At 48.7% G+C, this 21,815-nt stretch overlaps 1 protein-coding gene across 1 annotated transcript in view; it reads left to right on the plus strand.

Annotated features, from left to right (window-relative positions):
• The window catches only part of LOC8053173 (decapping and exoribonuclease protein), a 75,932-nt gene that overhangs the window by 28,135 nt on the left and 25,982 nt on the right, over positions 1–21,815 (plus strand). The window contains exons 2-4 of the mRNA XM_040206930.3: positions 516–739; positions 2,944–3,043; positions 10,412–10,561. Coding sequence (XP_040062864.2) covers positions 516–739; positions 2,944–3,043; positions 10,412–10,561 — 474 coding nt within the window. The remainder of the gene's footprint in view (positions 1–515; positions 740–2,943; positions 3,044–10,411; positions 10,562–21,815) is intronic.

Raw genomic sequence — 21,815 nt, forward strand, 5'->3', positions numbered from 1 at the left:
AACATCCCCATGCACATGGTGTTACTAATTCTGTGTTACTGTGTAGTTCTCGAGGTCTCTTTTGATTTCAAATGCCATTCGTTCTTCTGAAACGTAAATCCCCCCTGAAAACAAATCGCCCACACCGTGTCCTCGCTAAAAGTATCCAACAATGCCCATAAACGCATGTAAAAAGCTTTAACGACCATGTTTAATTACACCAATTTAAAAGAAAAGCATGGTAGCTGACCAAAGTTTTCGTTTATGTAACAAAAAATGTGCCTAGTTTCTTCTTTTTTTTTACGTAAGAATTATTTGTAATACCTGATCTTATAATCAAGCGTGGAGAAAAAAAAACCAAATTTTTATCATAAGATGCATTACCGAAAGTCAATTTTCGACGGGTTGCTGTCTGCTTCAATTTCCAACAGCGCACTAGCGCCAACTGGACCTCTAGCGTACACTAGAATAACTTATGGTTACAATGACCGCTGCACATTGATGTTTCTGACTGCATCTCTGTCTGGTACTTGCAGAAGGAGCCTGGGAGTGAACTTCGTGTGCAAGCGAGGCCTGCTCTCTACGTTGGCCTGTACACCGTACCGCAAACGCGACGACTGGCTGTTTTCCGCCACACGTTATAAGAACACCCTGTACTTGTGCAAGTTCGAGAGCGAATCTCCTTGGGAGTCGCAGAATCCTAAGCTGGCGAAGCAGATGTACTTTTGGGGCCACAAGTTCGAGCAGTACATGACATCAAGTAAATGCTCTTTTTAAAAAAAAAACAAAAAAAAAAACACGGAATGCATTTAACGGAAACCTCTATCCCTAGAAATATGTCCGTGTGTCCGTCTTTCCCTCCGTTAGACCGTCTGTCTATGCTTTTCACCGCTAAATTTAGCGGGAAAATTGATGTGAAGTGAACTGCCCACCAATTCATTTTTTGCACTAAATTTAGAGCGGAAATCGACGTCACGTGACTTAAACACCGATTCCGTTCCCCCGCTGAATTTAGCGGGAGAAATTGATTTGACGTGACCTATACGCGAATTTCGATTCTTTGCTAAATTATGCCGCGATATTGGGGGAATTGTACGTTCTTTTTCCCTCCCAAAACAACTGTTTAATGTATCACAAACAGATCAGAACGAACGTTCCTTAAATGCTGCCTTCATGACTTCGGAGACGACGGGCACTGTGACTGCTTTGTTCGATGTTCCCGGTTCCCGCGAGAACATGCTCGAAACCGACTTTTGCGGTGCAGTTCAGACACAAACCATCCCGCTGTTCCGGTTATTAAATCAGCACTTGCCAGTAAAATAGCACGTTGAATTCAACCAAAATTTTAGAAGACCGCATGATAACAAAAGACGAAAACGGCAAAGTACTGTACTTATTTGGAGCTTTGAATAGTGATTCACTTAAGCGTACTGGTTTCCTGAAGTTATCTCAGGTAGTCTCGAATGATAAAAGCTATCTGCGAGAAAATTAGATTTTTCTTCCCCTTAAAAATAAACTGCGCGCAGCGACGAACACTCAATCTCCTCCCAAACGTAGCACTATAGCACTATAGACATCCGGAACAGACCCAAGACTTTCAGGTGGTGTCGTTAGTTATTTCAAAAGTTATCAGCGACTTCTGGAAACTGTGCGCTTCGTGCGCTTCAATGGTCCCCACTGATATGTGAATGACGCCAGCGTTTCTCTTTCCGACTCCGATGAAGGCAGCTTTATTGATGAGGGGATCAATATACTAACCCAGCTTCAGGTATACTATGAGATACGAGGTCAAGCGTCTTAAAATAACCGTAACAAAATTGAGGCACTTATGTTTCGATTATTACAAACTCATTTATTTAATAATAACTACCAATGCTTGAATATATATATTTAAAATATAAATACAATGAATCATAAATATAAATAAAATTATACGATAAAAGGTAACATAAATAAAATATTAAAACAAAACGTGAATATAAATAAAATATAAAGACGATAGACCATAAAAAGACAAACCCATAGATAAAAGAGCAGAGTGAGTTAGGTATATTTTAATTTTATTTTTTCGTGGTATCAGCATATCAACCATCTAATTACCAAGATATGCAGAGATTTGTGAGTAAAATTAGAAGATTCCCCTAGGTAATATTTGTTAATGTAAAAAAACTCCCTATTCATAATTCACGTTTCCGGTTTATCATCAAATTCTGTCATTTCGTGTGAGGTGTAATATTGTTTTAATAAAACCAAGCGTTCTTCCTTCCTGCGAAAGAAAAGGTATTGGATATTTGCAAATATGCATTGTGCAAGTCACACTCAGCCTCTCTTGAAAATAGTCGAGACTATTGGCGTCTAAGCTATGCACGCGTACTGTCTTCCGTAACCTTTTAGTTTGTCATTAACCGAAGTGATTGAATTTAGATGACGCACATTGAATTGAATAGGAATAACATTTCAATATATAACTCTCAGAAGTATAAAGTATTTTCCATATTCGCACAAACCGTTCTCTGCTATCACTGCATCATAACTTACCCTATTTGCTAACAAGCACTGTATAAGCAATCAAGACCTTTACTTTTGAAAAGGCACGGATTTACTTATACTTAGTTTAAACTATACTTTCGTAAATGCTCCTTTGTGTTTAAATTCTGTTTTAGAGTAGTCTTCTCCGCTTTGTCCATTTTACTTTAGGTCAGTGCTCAAGGCACCTGTCTAAGTAAGTAAGGAATAGTTCGCGGAAGTTCTATGTAGCGAACGTATAAGATTCGAATTTTCTGTTCACGCTTTCTAAACGCGTGGACGTTAATAATTTTTTACTTTTAGACTTCTCTTTTTTTAGTTGTAGGGCTCGAGACCCAAATCAATTTACAATTTGCTGGCCTTTTGTTGGACGGCCCGTCAAAATCCAATTTAAAAAACTAAAGACTAAAATTTATTTTGACTTTACGTTGTGGACAGATCGGCCAGGGGCGCTTCCCGACACCAGCGCCCCCCTGCGCAGCGGCGACCAGTTCTACGTGGTGCTGAAAGGAAGGCTTGGGTCCCACTCGCTCCTCTTGTGGGATTCTAGTTTACCCCAAAGTCCTCAGTGAGGCAAATATCCACTCCGTAACTCGTCGGTTGCAAAAGGTGGGTTTCGACTTACCTTGCTGATCGCTGTGAGGCAAAACCCACTCCGCAGTCCGCTGCTATGGCGGCTACGGCCGGGTCCGTCCGTTGGTTGCCGCTAGGCTCCGGTGGACGGGAGACCACACCAAACACAGGGATACCGTAGAAACGTGTTTATTGGCCTTACGCCACACGCTTTACGCCCGTAGGCGGAACAAAAGAGAAATGAGGTTGGCGCTGCCTTAATTGACAGGATCACCAGGAGAAGGGTCCGCGCTGCCGGAACTGGCAGGATCACGGAAAAAGGGGGAGCAGGAAAACAACGATGAATGCTCCGTCGAGCGTAGCCCCCCCTAACCAAGAGCCCCGGCCACAGGTGGGTGGCCGGCTTATGTAGCCTGCGGGAAATAGACGCGCCCGGGGAGGCCGGTAGAAGGTCACTCGAAAACGGGACGCGTCCATAATCACTCCCAAGGGTGTGCCGATGGCGCGTTCACCCAAAAGGGCAAGGGAGAACCGGCCCCTTCGGGGAATTCGGCCTCGTGGTTCCTTGTATCCGGGAGGCCGACGCCATTGGTGACGACGACTCCCACGGCCTGCTTGAAGCTAGGCCTAGATAGGGATAGCGGGAACCCAATGGTTCCCACACTCCCCCCTTCTTAAGGCTTAGGTAGGACTTGAATAAAATAAAATGTCCTACCGGCTCTTAAAAACAAAAAGAACTAAAAAAAAACGACCGCGTCCGGTGCCTACCCCCACATGCCGGGGTTCACAAATACGGTGCGCTGCGACGTTCCCGGCGTTCGCTCACCGTCGTGGAGGTGGTTCGTGGAGCCCTTTGGACGGGAACAGCCGGCCCCTGGACAGAGTGTTGCCCGTCGCCGCGCGGGTCCCGAAGTCGAAGGGCGGGCAGGACCCCGCGCAGCTGTCGGTCCCGGTGGCGCGCGTAGCCGGCGGGCCGCTGGTTTGGTCCCCTGGTCCGCTGGCGTCGCGGGGCTGCTCGAAGAATCGCCAGCACCCGTGGACCAAGAACGCCGTCGAAAACTCCGGAGCCAGGAAACAGGCTGGTGCAGCCCCCGAACGGCCCGAAGCACCGTCCTGGCTGGAGATCCTCTTCGTGGATGTTACTGTGGAGTCGTACTGCGGCAGAATGACATCACGGTCTCACCGCTTGTGACGACTGCTCTCGCCGTGCCCCTACGATGACGTAGTGACACACGTGAGCCTGGGCGGCAGTAACTGACCAATGGGCGTTACGCCTACCCTTTCCCTCAGATGCCGTATGTAGGGGAATCCCCGTACGGGATGATCCGGAAGCGAACGTTGAGGTGGCCTTGTATTTAGGTCACGGTTTGCCAACAATGGTGGCTGACGCGTTCGCGAAGGCAGCTGGTGCATTCTTTGCCCTTGCACTTCCCTTAGTGTGACATTTCGCCACTTATTGGGACTGCCTTTGCCAAACTCCGGATATTAGTTTCTCCGAGTTCGCAGATTGTAGCGGGGCGCCTCGTTTTTGGCGTCGTCTCGCGTTTCGCGTGCATTCTTGCGCAAGAGTGGCTTTGGGTTTTGCTCCTCGTTTTCCCTTCTGTGGTAGGGTTTGAGATCGCAAATATGCACTGGCCCTCCGACTTTTCGTGACTCTTGGTCAGTCAGCTTGTACACAAGCGGTGAAAGTATTTCTCGCACTTCGTACGGGCCCAGCCACTTTGGTGCCAGCGAAGCAGAAAAGCCTTTGCTGGCATCGCTCAAAACGTGGTTTCGTCTGAGCACGAGATCGCCTACTTTGTAGCGGAGATCTCGGCGAGAGCGATCGTACTGAGCCTTTTGTTTAGCTCGCGCTACCCCGAGATTGTGACGGGCCTCCGAGAAGGCTTCCGTCATCCGAGTTTGTAGCGAGCGCGCGTGTTCAGTCTGTGTCGACTGCGCATCGTTTGCCCCGGCGTTCGCCCTTAGGACACGGTCCATGGGATTCGCCAACTCTCTTCCGAATGTGAGGAAGGCGGGGGTGAAGCCTGTCGAACGATTGACAGTGGAACGGAGAGCAAACCCAATTTCAGGAATGTATGCGTCCCAGTCGCGGTGCTTTTCGGCAAATGCTGCCAGCATGGGTTTGATGTTTCTGTTACATCGCTCCGTGATGTTCGCCTGCGGGTGGTAGGGTGTGGTTGTTTTGTGCTTGATGCCCAGGGCTTTGCAAGCGTCCACAAATACCTTCCCGACGAAGTAGCTTGCTCGATCTGTTAGGAGAGCTTCCGGGAACCCGCATCGGGTGAATACCTCCATGAGCTTCTCCATGATCGCTCGGGCTGTCAGCTTTCGTAGTGGGAAAAGTTCTACCCATTTGCTGAAGTGGTCCGTGACAACCAACAAATATTGGTGTCCTTTGGGGCTCCTCGGCAAAGGGCCGACCACGTCGCAAGCTGCCAAAGACCATGGTTCTTGGCTGTGGGTCGGCTGCATTAGGCCCGGAGGTTTGCCGCCTCTTGGTTTGAAGCTTTGGCAAGTGTGGCACGTGCGGGCGTAGCGGAATACGTCCCTTTTCATGCCCGGCCAGGTTGCGATGTGACATAACTTTGTGTAAGTCTTGGAGCCGCTCGCATGTCCGGCCAAGTGCGAGTCGTGATAGTAACGCATTACTGCGCACCTCAGACTTTTTGGCACTACCACCTTGAACACATTATCTGTGTCCTTCTCAGATGGGATATACTTCAGCAGGAGCCCATCGGCGTTCAGCAGAAATTGATCCAGCGTGTCAGTACCAGTACCAGATACATCCCGACACTCGGCGTTTACTGCAATACCAGCAGTCGTACGCCCGGCGGACGCACCGCCCGACTCCACGGAGTCCGACTCACTCGAGAGTCCGTCGATCACCTTTCGACAAAACGGATCATTCTGCTGAGCTTTCAGTAGCTCTTCTTTGCTGAACACGATCCCCACTGCGCTCACTGCGTCTACGTGGTTCACGCTCTCGTCCGAGGAGGTCAGTGGTGCTGCCTCCTTTTGGGACTGAATTTCGGCTTCGCCGGGCATTGCATGTGCCGTTGGCTCGGCCAGGCTCCCCGCGAAAAGATTTGCGCAGTCTACGGGGGCTCGCGACAGTGCGTCGGCCACAACGTTTGTGCTGCCTTTCCGGTACCGCACGACATAGTTGTATTTTTGCAGTAGCAAAGCCCATCTCGCCAACCGTCCTGCGGGTTCGCGAAGTCTTGACAGCCAGATTAGGCTCTGGTGATCTGTTTCGATCGTGAATGTGGTACCGTCGACATAAATGTCGAAGCGCTTTAAGGCAAATACAATAGCCAAGCACTCTTGTTCGCAGGTGCTGTAGTTCACCTCTGCCGGCACAAGCGAGCGGCTAGCGAAAGCCACGGGACGAAGCACACCTTCGTGCTCTTGGAGCAGGACCGCTCCCAAGCCCAGTTTGCTCGCGTCCGTTTGGATCACGAAAGGCTTGTTCAAGTCGGGAAGCTTTAGTTCCGCGGTGTCCGCGAGTGCTTTCGAAGTGCAGCGGAAAGCTGCCTCCTGCTCGGGACCCCAACTCCAGCTCACGGCTTTTCTGAGTAGCCGCGTTAGTGGCGCTTGGAGGGAGGCGCAGTTCGGGATGAATTGGCGATAAAAATTCACCATTCCCAAATAGCGACGGAGTGAGCTTACGTCCGTTGGTGCGGGGAACTCCCGGATAGCTTCTAGCTTCTCGGCGTTTGGCGCAATGCGTCCGCAATCGAGTGTGAAGCCGAGCAAGTTGATTCGGGTTTCGGCTATTTGAGCCTTTTCCGGGTTCAGCGTGATTCCCGCGGCTTTTAGCCGGTCGAACACATCCTTCAGGTCTCTGAGATGATCTTCGAAGGTGTTCGAGTAGACGACAATGTCGTCGAGATAGGCCATTGCATGTTTCCATTTGGCTTCTCCCAGTATGCGGTCGATCAACCGCTGGAACGTCATGGGCGCTCCGCACAGACCGAAGGGCATTCTTGTGAATTCGAAAAGCCCGCGGTGACAAACAAAGGCCGTTTTCGCCTCGTCACCCCTCTCCATTTGAACTTGGAGGTAGCCTCGGCTGGCGTCTAAGGTTGTAAAATACCGTGCGCTGCCGAGGTTGGACAGGATCGAGTCAATGCTCGGTAGCGGATATGCGTCTTTCCGCGTGACGTCATTTAGACGGCGATAGTCGATGCATAGACGTGAAGTGCCGTCCTTCTTTGGGACCAACACGACGGGGAATCCCCAGGGACTGTTTGACCGCCGGACAACTCCGGTGTCGATCATTTCGTCCAGTGCAACGTCAATGGCTTTTCGTTTAGCCAAACTAACGGGTCGTGCGTTTTGCCTCCGAGGGAGCGCATCGCCCGTGTCGATCCGGTGTCGCACTACATTGGTGCACCCGGGTCGATCTGTGAACATCTTGTCATAATGTCGTAACAATGCCGACAGACGGGCTTTTTCTTGCCCTGACACGCTGCATGACTCAGTCAGCAGGGGGTGCGTTATCTCCGACGCTACGGCGCTCGCTTGCAACCCCGTCGGAGAAGGTTGACCTTGGGAGGCTGTTGCCTCGTTTCGGCTGCTGCTGCCTGCCCCAGTAACCAGCGGTTTTTCTGGGGTTGGGGGTTCGCAGAAGGGTTTCAGAGGTGCGAATGTGCCCTCTCGGTAGCCACCGCTACTCACGTCGATCACGATCCCTGTTTTGGCGAGAAAATCTCTGCCCAGGATGATCGGAACGGAAAGACTGGGAAGATGAACGAAGCGTTGCCGTCTTGCTCGATTCTCCCATCTCGCAACCAACCGGACGGTACCGCTCGAATGTGCGGTGCCGCACGCGAGTCGAAAGGTCGTGCTTCCCTCCCTCATTCGGACAGAGTTTTGCCGGAGGTGGGTCAACACTTCGTCACCGAAAAGCGATGCGCTTGCGCCCGTGTCGAGCAGCGCCTTGAACGTCCGACCAACGATCGTCAACGCTATGAATGGCGTTGGCGTGCCTGTCGGAAAGCCTATTCTGTAGGCGGACGGCAAAAGAGTATCTTGCTCCGTGCCGTTTTGAGCCACCGGGTTGGTTATCGGCGGCCTTGCTCGTTTCCCGACTGTTGGAAACCGGGGTTCTGCCGTTCTGGGCATTGTCGAACCAGGTGGTCGGCGCTGTTGCAGCGAAAGCAGCGTGGTTGCGCAACCCTTCTCGAGTCGCGTCGCACGTTCTGCTGCGCGCCGGACCTTTCGTCCTGTGCATTTGGACGCATTGGCCGCGTTTCCTCCCGGGGCGTCGGTAACTCTTGTCTGTTCCGATCTCGCCTTTGCCACTCCGGCGCGGGTTCTGCTGTTCGCCTCTCGTAAGAGTATGGGTCGAGCGCACGATCGGAGATGTCGTACGTGTTTCGACCCGGTCCGTCGGCGTAGTGGGCGGCTTCGTGCCTCCTGTTTCGGGGCGCCGTCTCCCCGTTCCATGCGCAGCGCGGCTCAAGTGCCGATGACGCAGGCGGCGGAGGTCGGTACGCTCGGGCGGCTAGAATGTCTCCCTGGATCCGCCGAGCTTCCGAGGCTAGTTCGTTCAGGTCGCGGAAGCGACTGCCTCGGAGGTACGCCGCAAAAGTCGGGTGCGCCTGTCGAATGACGCGCTCTACCCGCTCTGCATGTGGCGCGGAGGGTTCTGCTAGCTCGAAGAGCTCTTGCATCGCCCTTACGAACTCCAACAGTGACTCGTCTGGGTGCTGGGTCCGTTGCTCGAGCTCTCTCCTCATCCTGCGCTCGTAGTCAGCGGGGAGGAATTCCTGGCGAAAAGCCTTTCGGAACTGCTCGATAGTCAGCAGCTGGTTTCCGGTTAGACGGAACCATCGCGCTGCTTGGTCCACCAACGAGATTGGCAGGATGCGTTCCAGTATCTCGTTGTCCGACATTCCCATGGCCTTTTGATAACTTTTCAGGTCCTCGAGGAAGTCCGTGGCGCTCATTCGGTCTCCATATCCTCGGTATGTCGGGATAGGAATTCTGACCGGTGGCCGCGTGGGCGGCGGGGGCCTCGTCGCTGTTTGCAGCGCTCCCGTCAAACTCTCGATAACTCGTGCTGCGTTATCTAGCAGTGGCTGGTACGAGTTTAGCGCATTTTCTCTTTGATGAGATACGCTTTCGGCTGGCAAGCTGTACACTGGCTGTGTGCCGCCGCGTGCCGCCGTGTGTCCTGTTGCGCATAAAGCCGCTGAGTTGGGCCATTGCTCACAGACGGCGGCAGTGTCTTCCGTTTGTGGGGAAGCTGCAGGCCAGTCTGGGGTCAGGAGATCATCGCAGTACGAGGCTGTATTTGCCTGTTTTTGCGTCGCCGCGCTTTGTGCGAGCGCGGTGTTGACCTCGACAAGCGCAGGTGCGCTTCGCTCAGCAGAGGGGGCTGGCGTGTCGCGGAGGGGGATGCCCCGGGCGCATGCCGGACATGTTGGGTCGCCTCCGCTTAGGAGCAAGCTCGGCTCAAAAGGCACTGCATTGTGTCCGTGCGTGGCTGACGTGGCCACTAAGCCGTTGGGTGGCGTCGGGTTTCGGGCGTTCGCCTCTCCCTCCGTCCACGAAGTCCAAGGCCGGAAATTGGCCTGGTTCGCTGTCATTGCGAACGTGCTGCTTTGTTTGCAGACGCCGGACGGGCCCCACGTTGGGGCGCCAGATGTGGGATTCTAGTTTACCCCAAAGTCCTCAGTGAGGCAAATACCCACTCCGTAACTCGTCGGTTGCAAAAGGTGGGTTTCGACTTACCTTGCTGATCGCTGTGAGGCAAAACCCACTCCGCAGTCCGCTGCTATGGCGGCTACGGCCGGGTCCGTCCGTTGGTTGCCGCTAGGCTCCGGTGGACGGGAGACCACACCAAACACAGGGATACCGTAGAAACGTGTTTATTGGCCTTACGCCACACGCTTTACGCCCGTAGGCGGAACAAAAGAGAAATGAGGTTGGCGCTGCCTTAATTGACAGGATCACCAGGAGAAGGGTCCGCGCTGCCGGAACTGGCAGGATCACGGAAAAAGGGGGAGCAGGAAAACAACGATGAATGCTCCGTCGAGCGTAGCCCCCCCTAACCAAGAGCCCCGGCCACAGGTGGGTGGCCGGCTTATGTAGCCTGCGGGAAATAGACGCGCCCGGGGAGGCCGGTAGAAGGTCACTCGAAAACGGGACGCGTCCATAATCACTCCCAAGGGTGTGCCGATGGCGCGTTCACCCAAAAGGGCAAGGGAGAACCGGCCCCTTCGGGGAATTCGGCCTCGTGGTTCCTTGTATCCGGGAGGCCGACGCCATTGGTGACGACGACTCCCACGGCCTGCTTGAAGCTAGGCCTAGATAGGGATAGCGGGAACCCAATGGTTCCCACACTCTTCACCGCCGAAGTGGACGCCATTGACAACGACGTGTCACAAGAGCCTGGGTCCACTGCCGCTTACGTCGAGTTCAAGACCGCCAGGATCATGACTCATCCGAACCAGGAGCGCAACTTCTTCGGGTAGCAGATTGTTTTTTGTTCTTGTTTTTTTGTTCTTTTCCTAAAAGCACACTGTGGTCAAAAATCTCGTTTCAAGTATCAGAGCGTGTTTAGGCGATGCTCCCGAGAAGACAAGGCCTCCGCATGACGTCACTGTCATTGCATGCCCGATCCGTCCCCAAGCGCCAAAAACGCTGAAGCTCAACGAGAGTCTGGAGCCGCCTCGTGCAAGCGTTGCGCTTGTTGCGAGACGCTGCGAGACGTTATCTTATCCGAGGCCTTATCCGAGGCCTTATCTTCAAGGTGGTATATTAAGTCAGGGGTATCTGATTGCTTGTGAAATGTACAGTTTTGGTTGTTGTTGTTGTTGTTGAGCGTTGTTACACACGGGAAGAGGGGATGCCTGCACGTAATGTTAGCCTCCTTGGGCAGGGGCAAGACTCGCACAGGCGGGGAAAGAGGGTGAGAAAAGAAGAGAAGAGGGGTTGGGGGGGGGATTTGGTCACCAATCTCTGGATGGGTAGGGTCGCATCAGGAGGCTATTTTCTCGAGGGAGGGGGGGCACTGCGGAACTGTCTTCTGGTATGGAGATCACAGATTAGTCTATGGCAGTTGAGACGAGAAGGCGTGGCTGGTCTAGGTGGCGGACCGGTGGGCTAGAGGTGCGTTGCAAGTCCAGTGGCTTTGAGGTACTCAAGAAGAGATTTATAAACAAGTTCTCTTCTTCGTCGACCTCCGGTAGGAAAAAGAACATCGTTCTTTTGAGTCACAGTTGTGCTGGCACTTAGGATGGTGGTAAAAAAGGACCGTCGAGCTTGATCGTAGTGAGAACAATTTAGGAGGACGTTGTCAAGGTCCTCTGGGACATTGCATTTGGCACAGTTGGGTGTACTAGACCTGGAGATCTTGTGAAGTGTCGTTGATGTTTAGGCGCAGTTTGCACGAAGGCGATGGAGCAGCGTGGAATCTGATCTGGTAAATTTGACTCGGGGAGCGATGGAGGAGGATTTCCGCTTGCAACTTCTGTATGGGGGTGACGCATTGGGGTAATTAATTTGCACAGTCTGCGCGCTTCGCAATAACGTGGGATGAAAAGACTGGGTTGTTCTTTCTTGTGTGCCTTTGAAGCAAGGGCATCGGCGCGTTCGTTGCCGGGGATACCCATATGTGACAGAATCCATTGAAAAGCCAACTGCCACCCTCGTATGCAAAGTTTTCGGGCCTTGTCGGCCACACATTGGGCCAGAAAAGGAGCTTGGTCTGAAGCTTCCAAATTGGATAACGCACTTCGAGAGTCGGAGAGAATAACAGTCTTGCAAGGATTGAGGTTGTGAAGCCCATCTAATGCCGCTGCTAGTGCAGCCAGCTCCGCTGTCGTTGACGTGGTTGCGAAGTTGAGGCGGTGTGATGCTTCGATTCCGGCATCGGGAAGGACGAATGCCGCTGTAGATGTTGCAGTTGTGGGATTCGTTGACCCGTCAGTAAAAACTTGGAGCCAACCATTGTACGTGCTTGTCAGTTGGTCAGCTGCAAGCGACCTTCCGACAGTGGCCGAGATAGAATTCTTCTTCGGGAAATAAGGAAGCGTTTCTTCTACAATGTACGGCGGTTGGGTTATGAAAGGTGCCGGAGGAAAGTGATGGCAATTAGGAGGTCCAATTTGTAAGTTAAATTCTTGTACACATCGACCTATCTGCGAATCAAAACGCTCTTCAATGTTGGACAGCAGTGATGTCGCAGATCGTGCTCCATACATACGAGTGATATGATTCATTGCTCTTATTCTTATGTGCATAGCTACTGTTTGATCCTTGGCCTCTACGAGTGTCGCCGTATTGCCCGCGAAGCGTGGCAGTCCAAGGCACTGACGGAGGGCAATACGGTGAAAACGTTCGAGTTTGGTCATTTGATGAGCCCTGATTGTGATGAGAGGTAGGCTGTATAACATTCTTGAGAGGATAATGCCACGATAGAGAATCAGAAGTCCCTGAGGAGGCAGTCCAGATTTCAGGCAATGGAAGTGACGGAGCACAGTTAATAATTTAGTGCACTGCGTTACAAGTCGTTTTATCTCGGGTCTTCATGTAACGTGGTCATCTATTTCCATCCCCAAGTATCGGTACGTTGAGACTCTTTGGATCGGTATTCCTTTGATGGTTGGCGTATTTGCAACTTTGCGGTTTGGATGTCGACCAGGGCGGTAACAAAGGAAGGCTGTTTTGCTTGTAGATAAAGTAAGTCCTAGTTCTTCTAGAGTAGAAGTCGTGCTGTCAAGAACTTTCCGAAGCCTTTTGCCGATGGTCCTTGACAGTCTGGATGGACCGACACACCAAATTGCCACATCATCGGCGTATATCGTCATGTGAACTGTTGTACTGGACGTTTCTGCGGAGTTTATGCATAGCGGAAGTTCTGCCATGGTAAGGTTAAACAGAAACGGGCTCAGTACACTTCCTTGGGGAACGCCTTGGGTCACCGACCGACGAGTGCTTAGACATTCGGCAGCTCTTACTGTTAGGCTGCGGCCAGTGAGGAACGCGGCGATATAGTCATATGTTCTTCCACCAATTCCGTACCGTGTAAGTTGACGCAGAATAGTATGGTGTGGCAAGGCATCGAAAGCTGTGCATATGTCCAAAAATATGCAGTAGACTGTTTGGTGAGTTGAACGTGCATTTTCAAGGCTCGAAACGAGATCAGCAATGGCGTCAAAGGTGCACCTCCTTCGTCGGAATCCGCAAAGTTGATCTGGCAGTGCTCCTTTGGATTCAAGCAGCCACGTAAGTCTTGAAAGTACTAGTCTTTCCATTAATTTCCCGACACAACTGGTGACAGAAATTGGCCGGTAGGATTCAATCCGGTCACCGGGTTTTCCTTGCTTTCTGATAGGAACCACTACAGAGGTGAGCCATGCTGCAGGGATTTTTGCCGTTCTCCATATGTTGTTGATAGACTCCAGTAAGGCCTCTCTATGCGGGAAAGAAAGATTTCTCAGTGCTTGAAACGTTACGCCGTCCGGTCCCGGAGCGATTTGACGGCGCGAGCGTCGGAGGGCAACATCAAGTTCAGTGATGGTGAAGTCAGCGTCCATTTCTGAGCAAGGATTTGTTTTCAATGGAACTGGAGGCTTGTCCCTGTATCCCTGTGGTGGCGGAATTGGGGCAGCGAACGGATCAGCAAGAAGCTCCGCGGTTTCTTGAGTCGTACGGCCTAGGGCTAGCGCTAATCCTGCAACGGGATGCTCGGGTTGCTTTTTATACTTCAAGACTCTGACGATCCTCCATGCTCTCGAAATACCTGATGGGGAACCAAACGACTCACATAGTTGGTTCCACTGTAGGCGTTGGAAGCGCTTAGTATATCGGCGAAATTTAGCATCGATCTTGCGATGTTCATTCCAATCATCCAGATCATCTGTTTTTCGGGCTCGTCGCTGTGCGCGGCGTCGAGCAGCCCTTAGGTTTAGGTACATGAGGTCGGGAACAGGCCGGGTGTATGGTACTCTAATGGTCTTTGTTGACAGCTGAATGGCTCGTGCAATCATGGCTGTTGTGTCTTCTGTCGTGCTGCCAGCTAGAGCGAAGTCCATGTGAGATCGGAATACATCCCAGTTGGTAACTCGAACCTCTCTGTAAGTTTTGTTTGTCTTTTTGGCAAACTTGCTGGTAATCATGATCGGTATATGATCACTGCCCCAGGAATCGGCTAGCGCATTCCAATCTGCCAATATATCCGGGGACAGGAACGTTAGGTCTAATACACTGCGGCCAACTCCAGGTCTGATGAACGTTTCCGCACCGTCATTAAGGGCCTCTAAATAATAATAATAATAATAATAATAATAATAATAATAATAATCTTTATTTCATCTTTTCCACATACAATTTTACAGAGATTCATACCCCACATAAGCCTAAGCGGCTTGTGCGTAGGGCAGCGACAGAGCTCTAGTCACTTATAATGAAGTGAAGATGTCATTACTATCAAGATCAAATCCTCTTCTTGTATTTTTGCGGTCACCCCATATCTTGTTGTGGGCGTTGAAATCTCCACAGAGTATAAGATGGCCTCTGCTTCTCTGCTTTACATCGGAAAGCTCTCCGACATCCCATTTGCAATTTGGAGGGACATACACTGAAACGACTGTGAAGTCCACGTTTTTGTATCTAACAGATACAGCAGCATATTCAGCACTACTCTTCGAAACTGAAGATAGGTCTACTCGCGATTGAGGAAGGCCGGCGCGAACAAAGACTACAGATCGTGGCTTGCAGTCCTTCCTTTTTGTAGAACTGTAATAGGCTACGTAGGGCGACAGGCGGCAGTTGGATGGATCGTTGTTAGGTTCCTGAATCGCCAGTATATCAATCCTAGTGGAGAGTAGATACCTCTGAAGATCTGGAAGGCGGGGATTTAGGCTGCAAGCGTTCCACTGTAGTATTCTTGGAATTTCGGGTTTATCGTTTGTACGTTTCTTGAAGTTGTGACTTTGAGCCGAGGCCATCCGCTCCTAGCGGTGGAAGGGTCCTACTTTCAAAAAGGATTCCATTGCAAGCAGGGCTTGCACTTCTGGTAGGTTGTCTGAATCAGGGATCGCTTTTATGATGGCCCTTAACGCAGCAAAAAGCATAGGAATAAGGACGCTACCAAGGTCACCAGCCTGCTCTTGTCGTTTGCGCCTTGGAGCTGATGATACCGACATAGGTTGTCGGATGGTCGTCTGAGTGGTATGGGCTGATTTCAGTAATTGCATAGTTGATGGAATTCCTCTGGCTGTCTCAGGTGCGTCTCCATGTGGCCGACGTTCTCTGTGTTTTTCTTTCACTCCATTCGTCGTCTTCTTCAATGCGTCACTGTAAGTTGGCTTTTGGGCTCGCTTATCCGTTGGAACCGGGACAGGCAAGGGGACGCGCACAACTTCAGGGTTTAAAGGCGGGCGCTCAAAATTTTCTTCAGCGTGGCAGAAGATTCCCCCTCTTTTCTTTTTTTTCCTCCTCCCCTTTCCTCCTCCATTTCCTCCTCGCTTTTTCCGGCCTTCTCGCACGAGTGCTAATGGGCTTACCGGCCCCCCGACAAAATCTCTGTAACCCTTCAAGGTTCTCTGCTTCAATCCCAAACACCAGGGATTAGTTAGGCCGGATGGATATGAGCTCGGAAGGGTTCGGGCTGGCTCGCTTTTCGCCTTTTTTTTTAGCTTTTTTTTTTTTTTTTTACTTTTTTTCTGCAGTTCTAAAACACACTCAGATAGTCAACAAAAACAAGCCCAACAACAAGTTCTTTTACATTCAGATACTTCCGCATGCGGCCACATACGCTACAACACCGCATATTTATCTCGAGCGAACGGAACTTGAACATCACAGCAGAAGGAAAAAAGATGGGTATTTTTTTATCTGAACTTTGTGCTCTACCCAGAGAGTTGAAAATTGGTCGTTCTAACAACGGCACACTAAAAAGTGATTGTATCATTATTGTGTGTGTGTGTGTGTTTTTTTGTACAAAGTAATATTCATGAGTAATTACAAGTCAAAGATATTGCAGTCAGTAGGAAAACACAGTCTGACCATTTCTGGGGCATAATATATAGGTTCGTACTACAGGTGTTTTCTAGAGTGACGGCCGCCTCGTTCAAGCTACTAAGAAGAGCAAAAGCAAACTTCGATTAAAAGTGAAACGGTTTGTGGTAAATTTCATGTATCTTCAGCCTTTGAAAAAAATTTATTCTTGGCCAAACGCGCATTTAGTTTTTGTCAACAAATGTAACTGAAAACTCGACAGCCGAGAAATATCTTGCGTATCAACAAAGAGAACGGGAAACACGGATATTGAAACGCAAAATCCCAATTTTCTTCATGCAAAATAGTGCAACTAGCAATAGTAGCATATTATGCCATTTATTAAAAGACAGAAGGTATTAAGAAGTTTTCAATTCTTCTCTTCCCATTTGTTCGCTGATTAAGAAATGGAATGCCCAGATAGCCTCTGCAGCCCTTGCATCATAATTGTTCGGGGCTCTGTCAGGGTGGGCGAAAGCCAGCGACCATCTCCAAAAAAAAAACAGGAATTCGGAAGGTGTACTACCGCAAGTTTTGGGGCTGCTTGGCTAATTTAGGCGTGTGGCGTTTCCCGCCTACTTAGAAAAGAAGCGGAACAGCGGCCAGCTCCTCGTTGTCACCAAGAGGGAAATCATGCCGAAATGTGTCCTTGAACACGTGCGAGATCTTTACCCGCACCCAGTCGGCCAGGATTCGCCATAATCCCTAATTAATCTAGAAAAAAAACTATAAAAAGGGGTAGGCTTAAAAAATTTGGCAATTTTTGAATATAGTCATGCGGACTAACTGTCCACAAGTACAGAAAGAAATGCAGTAGAAATGCAGAGCTCTATTGTGTGCTTTATGTACATACTTGTCTTTCGCGCTGTACGCCATTTAAAATAAATTCTGCAATATCTGTAGATTATACCTGGTTATGTTGTCTCTAAAAGAAAAGTAATCAAGCAAGTTCGGTAGCGTGTCACCCAATTTGTGCAAATACAATTTTATGTGGAATTCAACGTCAAAAAGTGCTTCCGCGGGAAATAATGCATCCGTCGTTCTTCGCCTTCCTGAAGCTATGAACGACTGATCTCGGCTACAGGACTTTTGGGTCCACAAAATATCACGCTCAGTATAAAATTCGCCTTTTCTACCAAAAGTACTGGAAATTATTAATTTTTCAAACAAGTCGGGTGGTGATGCGTGTTTGAGTGTAGGACCGTTGACTGGACACTGGTTCGCGCCAAGAGTGCAGTGCTTCCTTTCATGCTGCCTGCGACGAGAGTTGAAATTTGAATATAGTAGAAATAAAATCAACTGACGCTCTTAGAATTTTTTTAAACTTGCGCTTTCTTCAGGCATTAAGATTTTGATCGTACTTTTATTCATTTTCGTCTTCGTTGAGGGACCAACTTGCCGAGGAGGCCGCGCTGTCCGCGTACGCGGCTTGACAGATAAGGTCGCGAATGCTTTTCACAAATCTTTAAAGACCAAGCATAAAAATGAAAGACGCTTACAAATCTCTGTAACGCGAAATTAGAGCGCAGCCACTTTACGCCAATGAAACCAACTTTATGTTTTGGGCAGACGTCTTGCGAGAGTTGCAGTATTTTTAATTATGCCTAATAAATTAAATGTTTAGGACTGAGTACCAAACTTTTTTAAATGTATTAAGAACCGAAATATATTGGAAAGTTCTAGAGCTCCTTGAGAAACACCCGAATTAGCTGTTTGCAACGTGATACGGCTCGCGTGGCTTCCTTCTGACTAGTAATAAAGCTTATGAAACATGGCCAAATACCCTGTGATAAAGCGCCCGCCCCATGATAAACTCAATTCCCAATATCCCGGGATTTGTTTTTATAGGCCGGAAAAGAAAGCGATGCATGCAGGACGCGTGCCCCACGCTTTATTTATATCAGAAAAGAACTGCCCTCTGTTTTATATACAACGTTTTTTTTTTTTTTTTTTTTTTTTCACCTATTAGATATTAGTAAAAACGTGCAAATTAACGTTTTGTGGATGTGAGCTATACGGCCAGGCGAAGATTGGGCTAAAAAAAAAACCGCAACAAAAACCGACTGATTACCTAACATTTGTTAATTGACTTTCTGATTATAAAAGAAAACGGGATAGTTGATTTATAAAGTTGTTGGGCATAATCGAAAGCCACCAAATTGTCCAGTGAAAATTAGCGCCATTGCGGTTTGTGTAGGTGAGCTATACGGTCAGGCGAGGATTAGTTTCAAGAAAGAATGGAACTAAAACCGACCGATTGCCTAAAATTCGCTAATTAACCTTTTAATTAGAAAAGAAAACGGCATCGTGTATTTAGAAAGTTGTTGCCCATAATCGCAAGCCACCAAACCGTCCATTCTTAAAAAGATGTTACGCGCGTACACTATTATACGGCGTCCTGATACGGCGTCCTCCTATTTTGGGCACAAAAATATAGTTCTGGTTTTATGTGGGCTCCATCTCCGCGTAGCACAGCCTAACGCCATGAAGCCAAAGCGACAAATGGCGTTGTCACAGTATCGCTGTGACAACGCCACTGTAGAAGGGGCCAGGAGTGCGGCGGCTGAAAAGATTGCGGTAACACGATTCGCGTCCAAATTAGGCTTTTTAGGACGCCGGGAACCACTTCACGTGCACTACATCTCTTTAAAAATGAATGATTTGGTGTTTTTGATGACTACAAATAAGGCACAAACCGCAATTGCGTAACTCTGACGTCTTTTTTAGAAAAAATGTCTAGTCGTTAAAAAAATCGCCCTGTATAAGCACGATTGTAAGGCAGTTCTTTAAGTCCGGCGACATCATTACGGCATGGAAGGAGACGTTGACCACAGATCATACGGTGTGTATGATCTGTGGTCACTGCTTTTTTTCGTACGAGAATGAGCAAACATTTGATAGCAAGTAAAATAGATTTAGCATTCACTAAATTCGGCTTGTTTACTTGATTCAAATCGATATTTGATTTGATTACACTTATTTTGTACCCGCACACGCCTACTTTATTTCCTAATGAGTTACACGTGATAATTACATTGTTTTTTTGTTTTTTTGTCGTGCGAGTTTATCACAATTTATTATTAACAATCGGAGCTATGCGATTACGCGGAGGAGGCGCATTTGAAGATATTCAAAATTGTTCTGAATACACAAACAACTTCAAACGTTTTGCTGTTTGGGTCCTTTCCTACACGCAGGACCAATAATAAAGCCAAAACCTATCTCTATCAACTCAACGCGCAAACACGATGTGAAGCGTGTCTGCGTACGTTAGTAAAGAGATGCCGGCGAGGCAAACCATAGCGTCGAATGTCCATGGATCAAAATGTCCGTGCACCGAAATATCCGCGCACCGAAAAGTCCCACACCGAAAAGTCTTTGCAGCAAAAAGTCCGTACACTGAACTGTCTGTGCACCAAAAAGTCCGCACCGAAATGCCCTAGAGCAAAACGCCCTACACCGAAAAGTGCTAGACCCACTACGGATGGGATCCTCCGTCACCTCTGCCGGTTTACGAACCATAATGATTCAGAACGACTGGTCTATGGAACGCCGCTCGTACTTCCTGTTGTCTCCATGAATCCGCCTATACAACGAAAGATGCCAAATCAGATATTTATATTAAAATTGATACTTCAATGACTATTACTTTGAGCAGAACAAGGTATTTGTGCTCTCACAACAGCAAGAATCGTCCTCCAAACAAATGCTAAAAAAGAGCCAATGCAACTCGTTGGGAAGAGCTAGGGAGCCTTCATGTGCCAAGCTCGCTCAAAACAGCTATTCGGTTGGTTCAGCTCCTTGTCGCAGGAGTGCCGGCTGGCATCTGGATAATCTTTTCAAATCCTTGAAGCTTTCATTTCCTCCACCCCAAACTTGTCAAAAAAAGAAAAAAACAAGCAGCCGCAAAAAAAAAAAAAAAAAAAGAAAAGAAAGCGGAAATTGGCGAGGAGGTAACGAGAGGCGATTTCCTCCTTTCACAGGTGGCGAGAAGGAAAGTGAGGGTCGGGTTCCTTCTCTCTGCTTGCGGGCCGGCCTTTAAGGTGGCCGCGAACCCACGATTTTCCTTGCCATTTAAAGGCCGGCCCGCAAGCAGAGAGAAGGAACCTGACCCCCACTTTCCTTCTCGTCACTGGGAAAGGAGGAAATCGCCTATCGTTTCCTCCTTGCCATTTTCGATTTTTTGTTTTTGTATTTTTTGCCGGCTGCCTGATTTTTTTCGGGGGCAAGTTTGGGGTGGGGAAAATGAAAGCTTGAAGGATTTGAAAAGATTATCCAGAAGCCAGCTTGCACACCTGCGACAAGGAGCTGAACCAACCGAGTAGCTGTTTTGACTTTTGAGCGAGCTTGGCACTTGCTCTTCCCAACGAGTTGGATTGACTTTTTTCAGCATTGGCTTCGAGGACGATTCTCGCTGTTGTGAGAGCACAAATAACTTGTTCTGTTCAAAGAAGTAGTCATTGAAGTATCAATTTTAATATAAATATATAGTTTGGCATCTTTATGTGTTTAGGCGAATTCATGGCGACAACGAGAAGTACGACCGGCGTTTTTCGGTATCTCAGAGATGGCGCTCCATAGATGACGGAGGATTCCATCCGTGGTGGATCTAGCACTTTTCGGTGTCGAGCGTTTTGCTGTAGAGCATTTCGGTGCGGACGTTTTGGTGCACAGACATTTCAGTGTACGGACTTTTTGCTGCAAAGACTTTTCGGTGTGGGACTTTTCGTTGCGCGGATATTTCGGTGCACGGACATTTTGATGCATGGACATTCGACGTTATGGTTTGCCTCGCCGGTGTCTCTTTTCCAACGTACGACGACACTCTTCACATCGTGTTTGTGCGTTGAGTTGATAGAGATAGTCTCCTCTATAAGGTTTTGGCTTTATTACTGGTCCTGCGTGTAGGAAACGACCCAAACAGCAAGAAGCTTGAGAAGTTGTTTGTGTACTGAGAAAAATTTTGAATATCTTCAAATGCGCCTCGCGTAATTGTACAGCTCCGATCGTTAATAATTTGTTAATAATAAATTGTTAATAACCTTACACGACGAAAAACAATGTAAGTTATCACTTGTAACTCAATAGGAAATAAATTAGACGTGTGGAGGGTACAAAATAAGTGTAATAAAATCAAATATCAATTTGAATCAAGTAAACACGCCGAATTTGGTGAATGCTAAATCTATTTTATTTGGTATCAAATGTTTGCTCCTTCTCGTACGAGAAAAACAGTGCCTGTAGATAATCCGTGGTCAACGTCTCCTTCCGTGCCGTAATGATGTCGCCGGCCGTAAAAACCTGCCTTACAATCGTGTTTATAGAGGGTGATTTTTTTAACAACTAGACAATTTTTCTAAAAAAGACGTCAAAGTTACGCAATTGCGGTTTGTGCCTTATCTGTAGTCATCAAAAACACCCAATCATTCATTTTTAGAGAGATGTAACGCACGTGAAGTAGTTCACGGCGTCCTAAAAAACAAATTTGGACTCGAATCGTGTTACCGCAATCTTTTCGGCCGCCGAACTCCTCGCCCCTTCTACAGTGGCGTTGTCACAGCATGGCGCATGATTTATCCCTTTGGCTTCATGGCGTTGAGCTGTGCCACGCGGAGATGGTGACATCAAATCAGAACTATATTTTCGCGCCCAAATGAGGAGGACGCCTTAGCAGGACGCCGTATATTAGTGTACGCGCGTTGGATTGGTGGCTTTCGATT

This window comes from Ixodes scapularis, unplaced genomic scaffold (genome assembly GCF_016920785.2).
Source record: "Ixodes scapularis isolate PalLabHiFi unplaced genomic scaffold, ASM1692078v2 PGA_scaffold2__306_contigs__length_199485367, whole genome shotgun sequence".
NCBI classification, from domain to species: Eukaryota; Metazoa; Arthropoda; class Arachnida; order Ixodida; family Ixodidae; genus Ixodes; species Ixodes scapularis.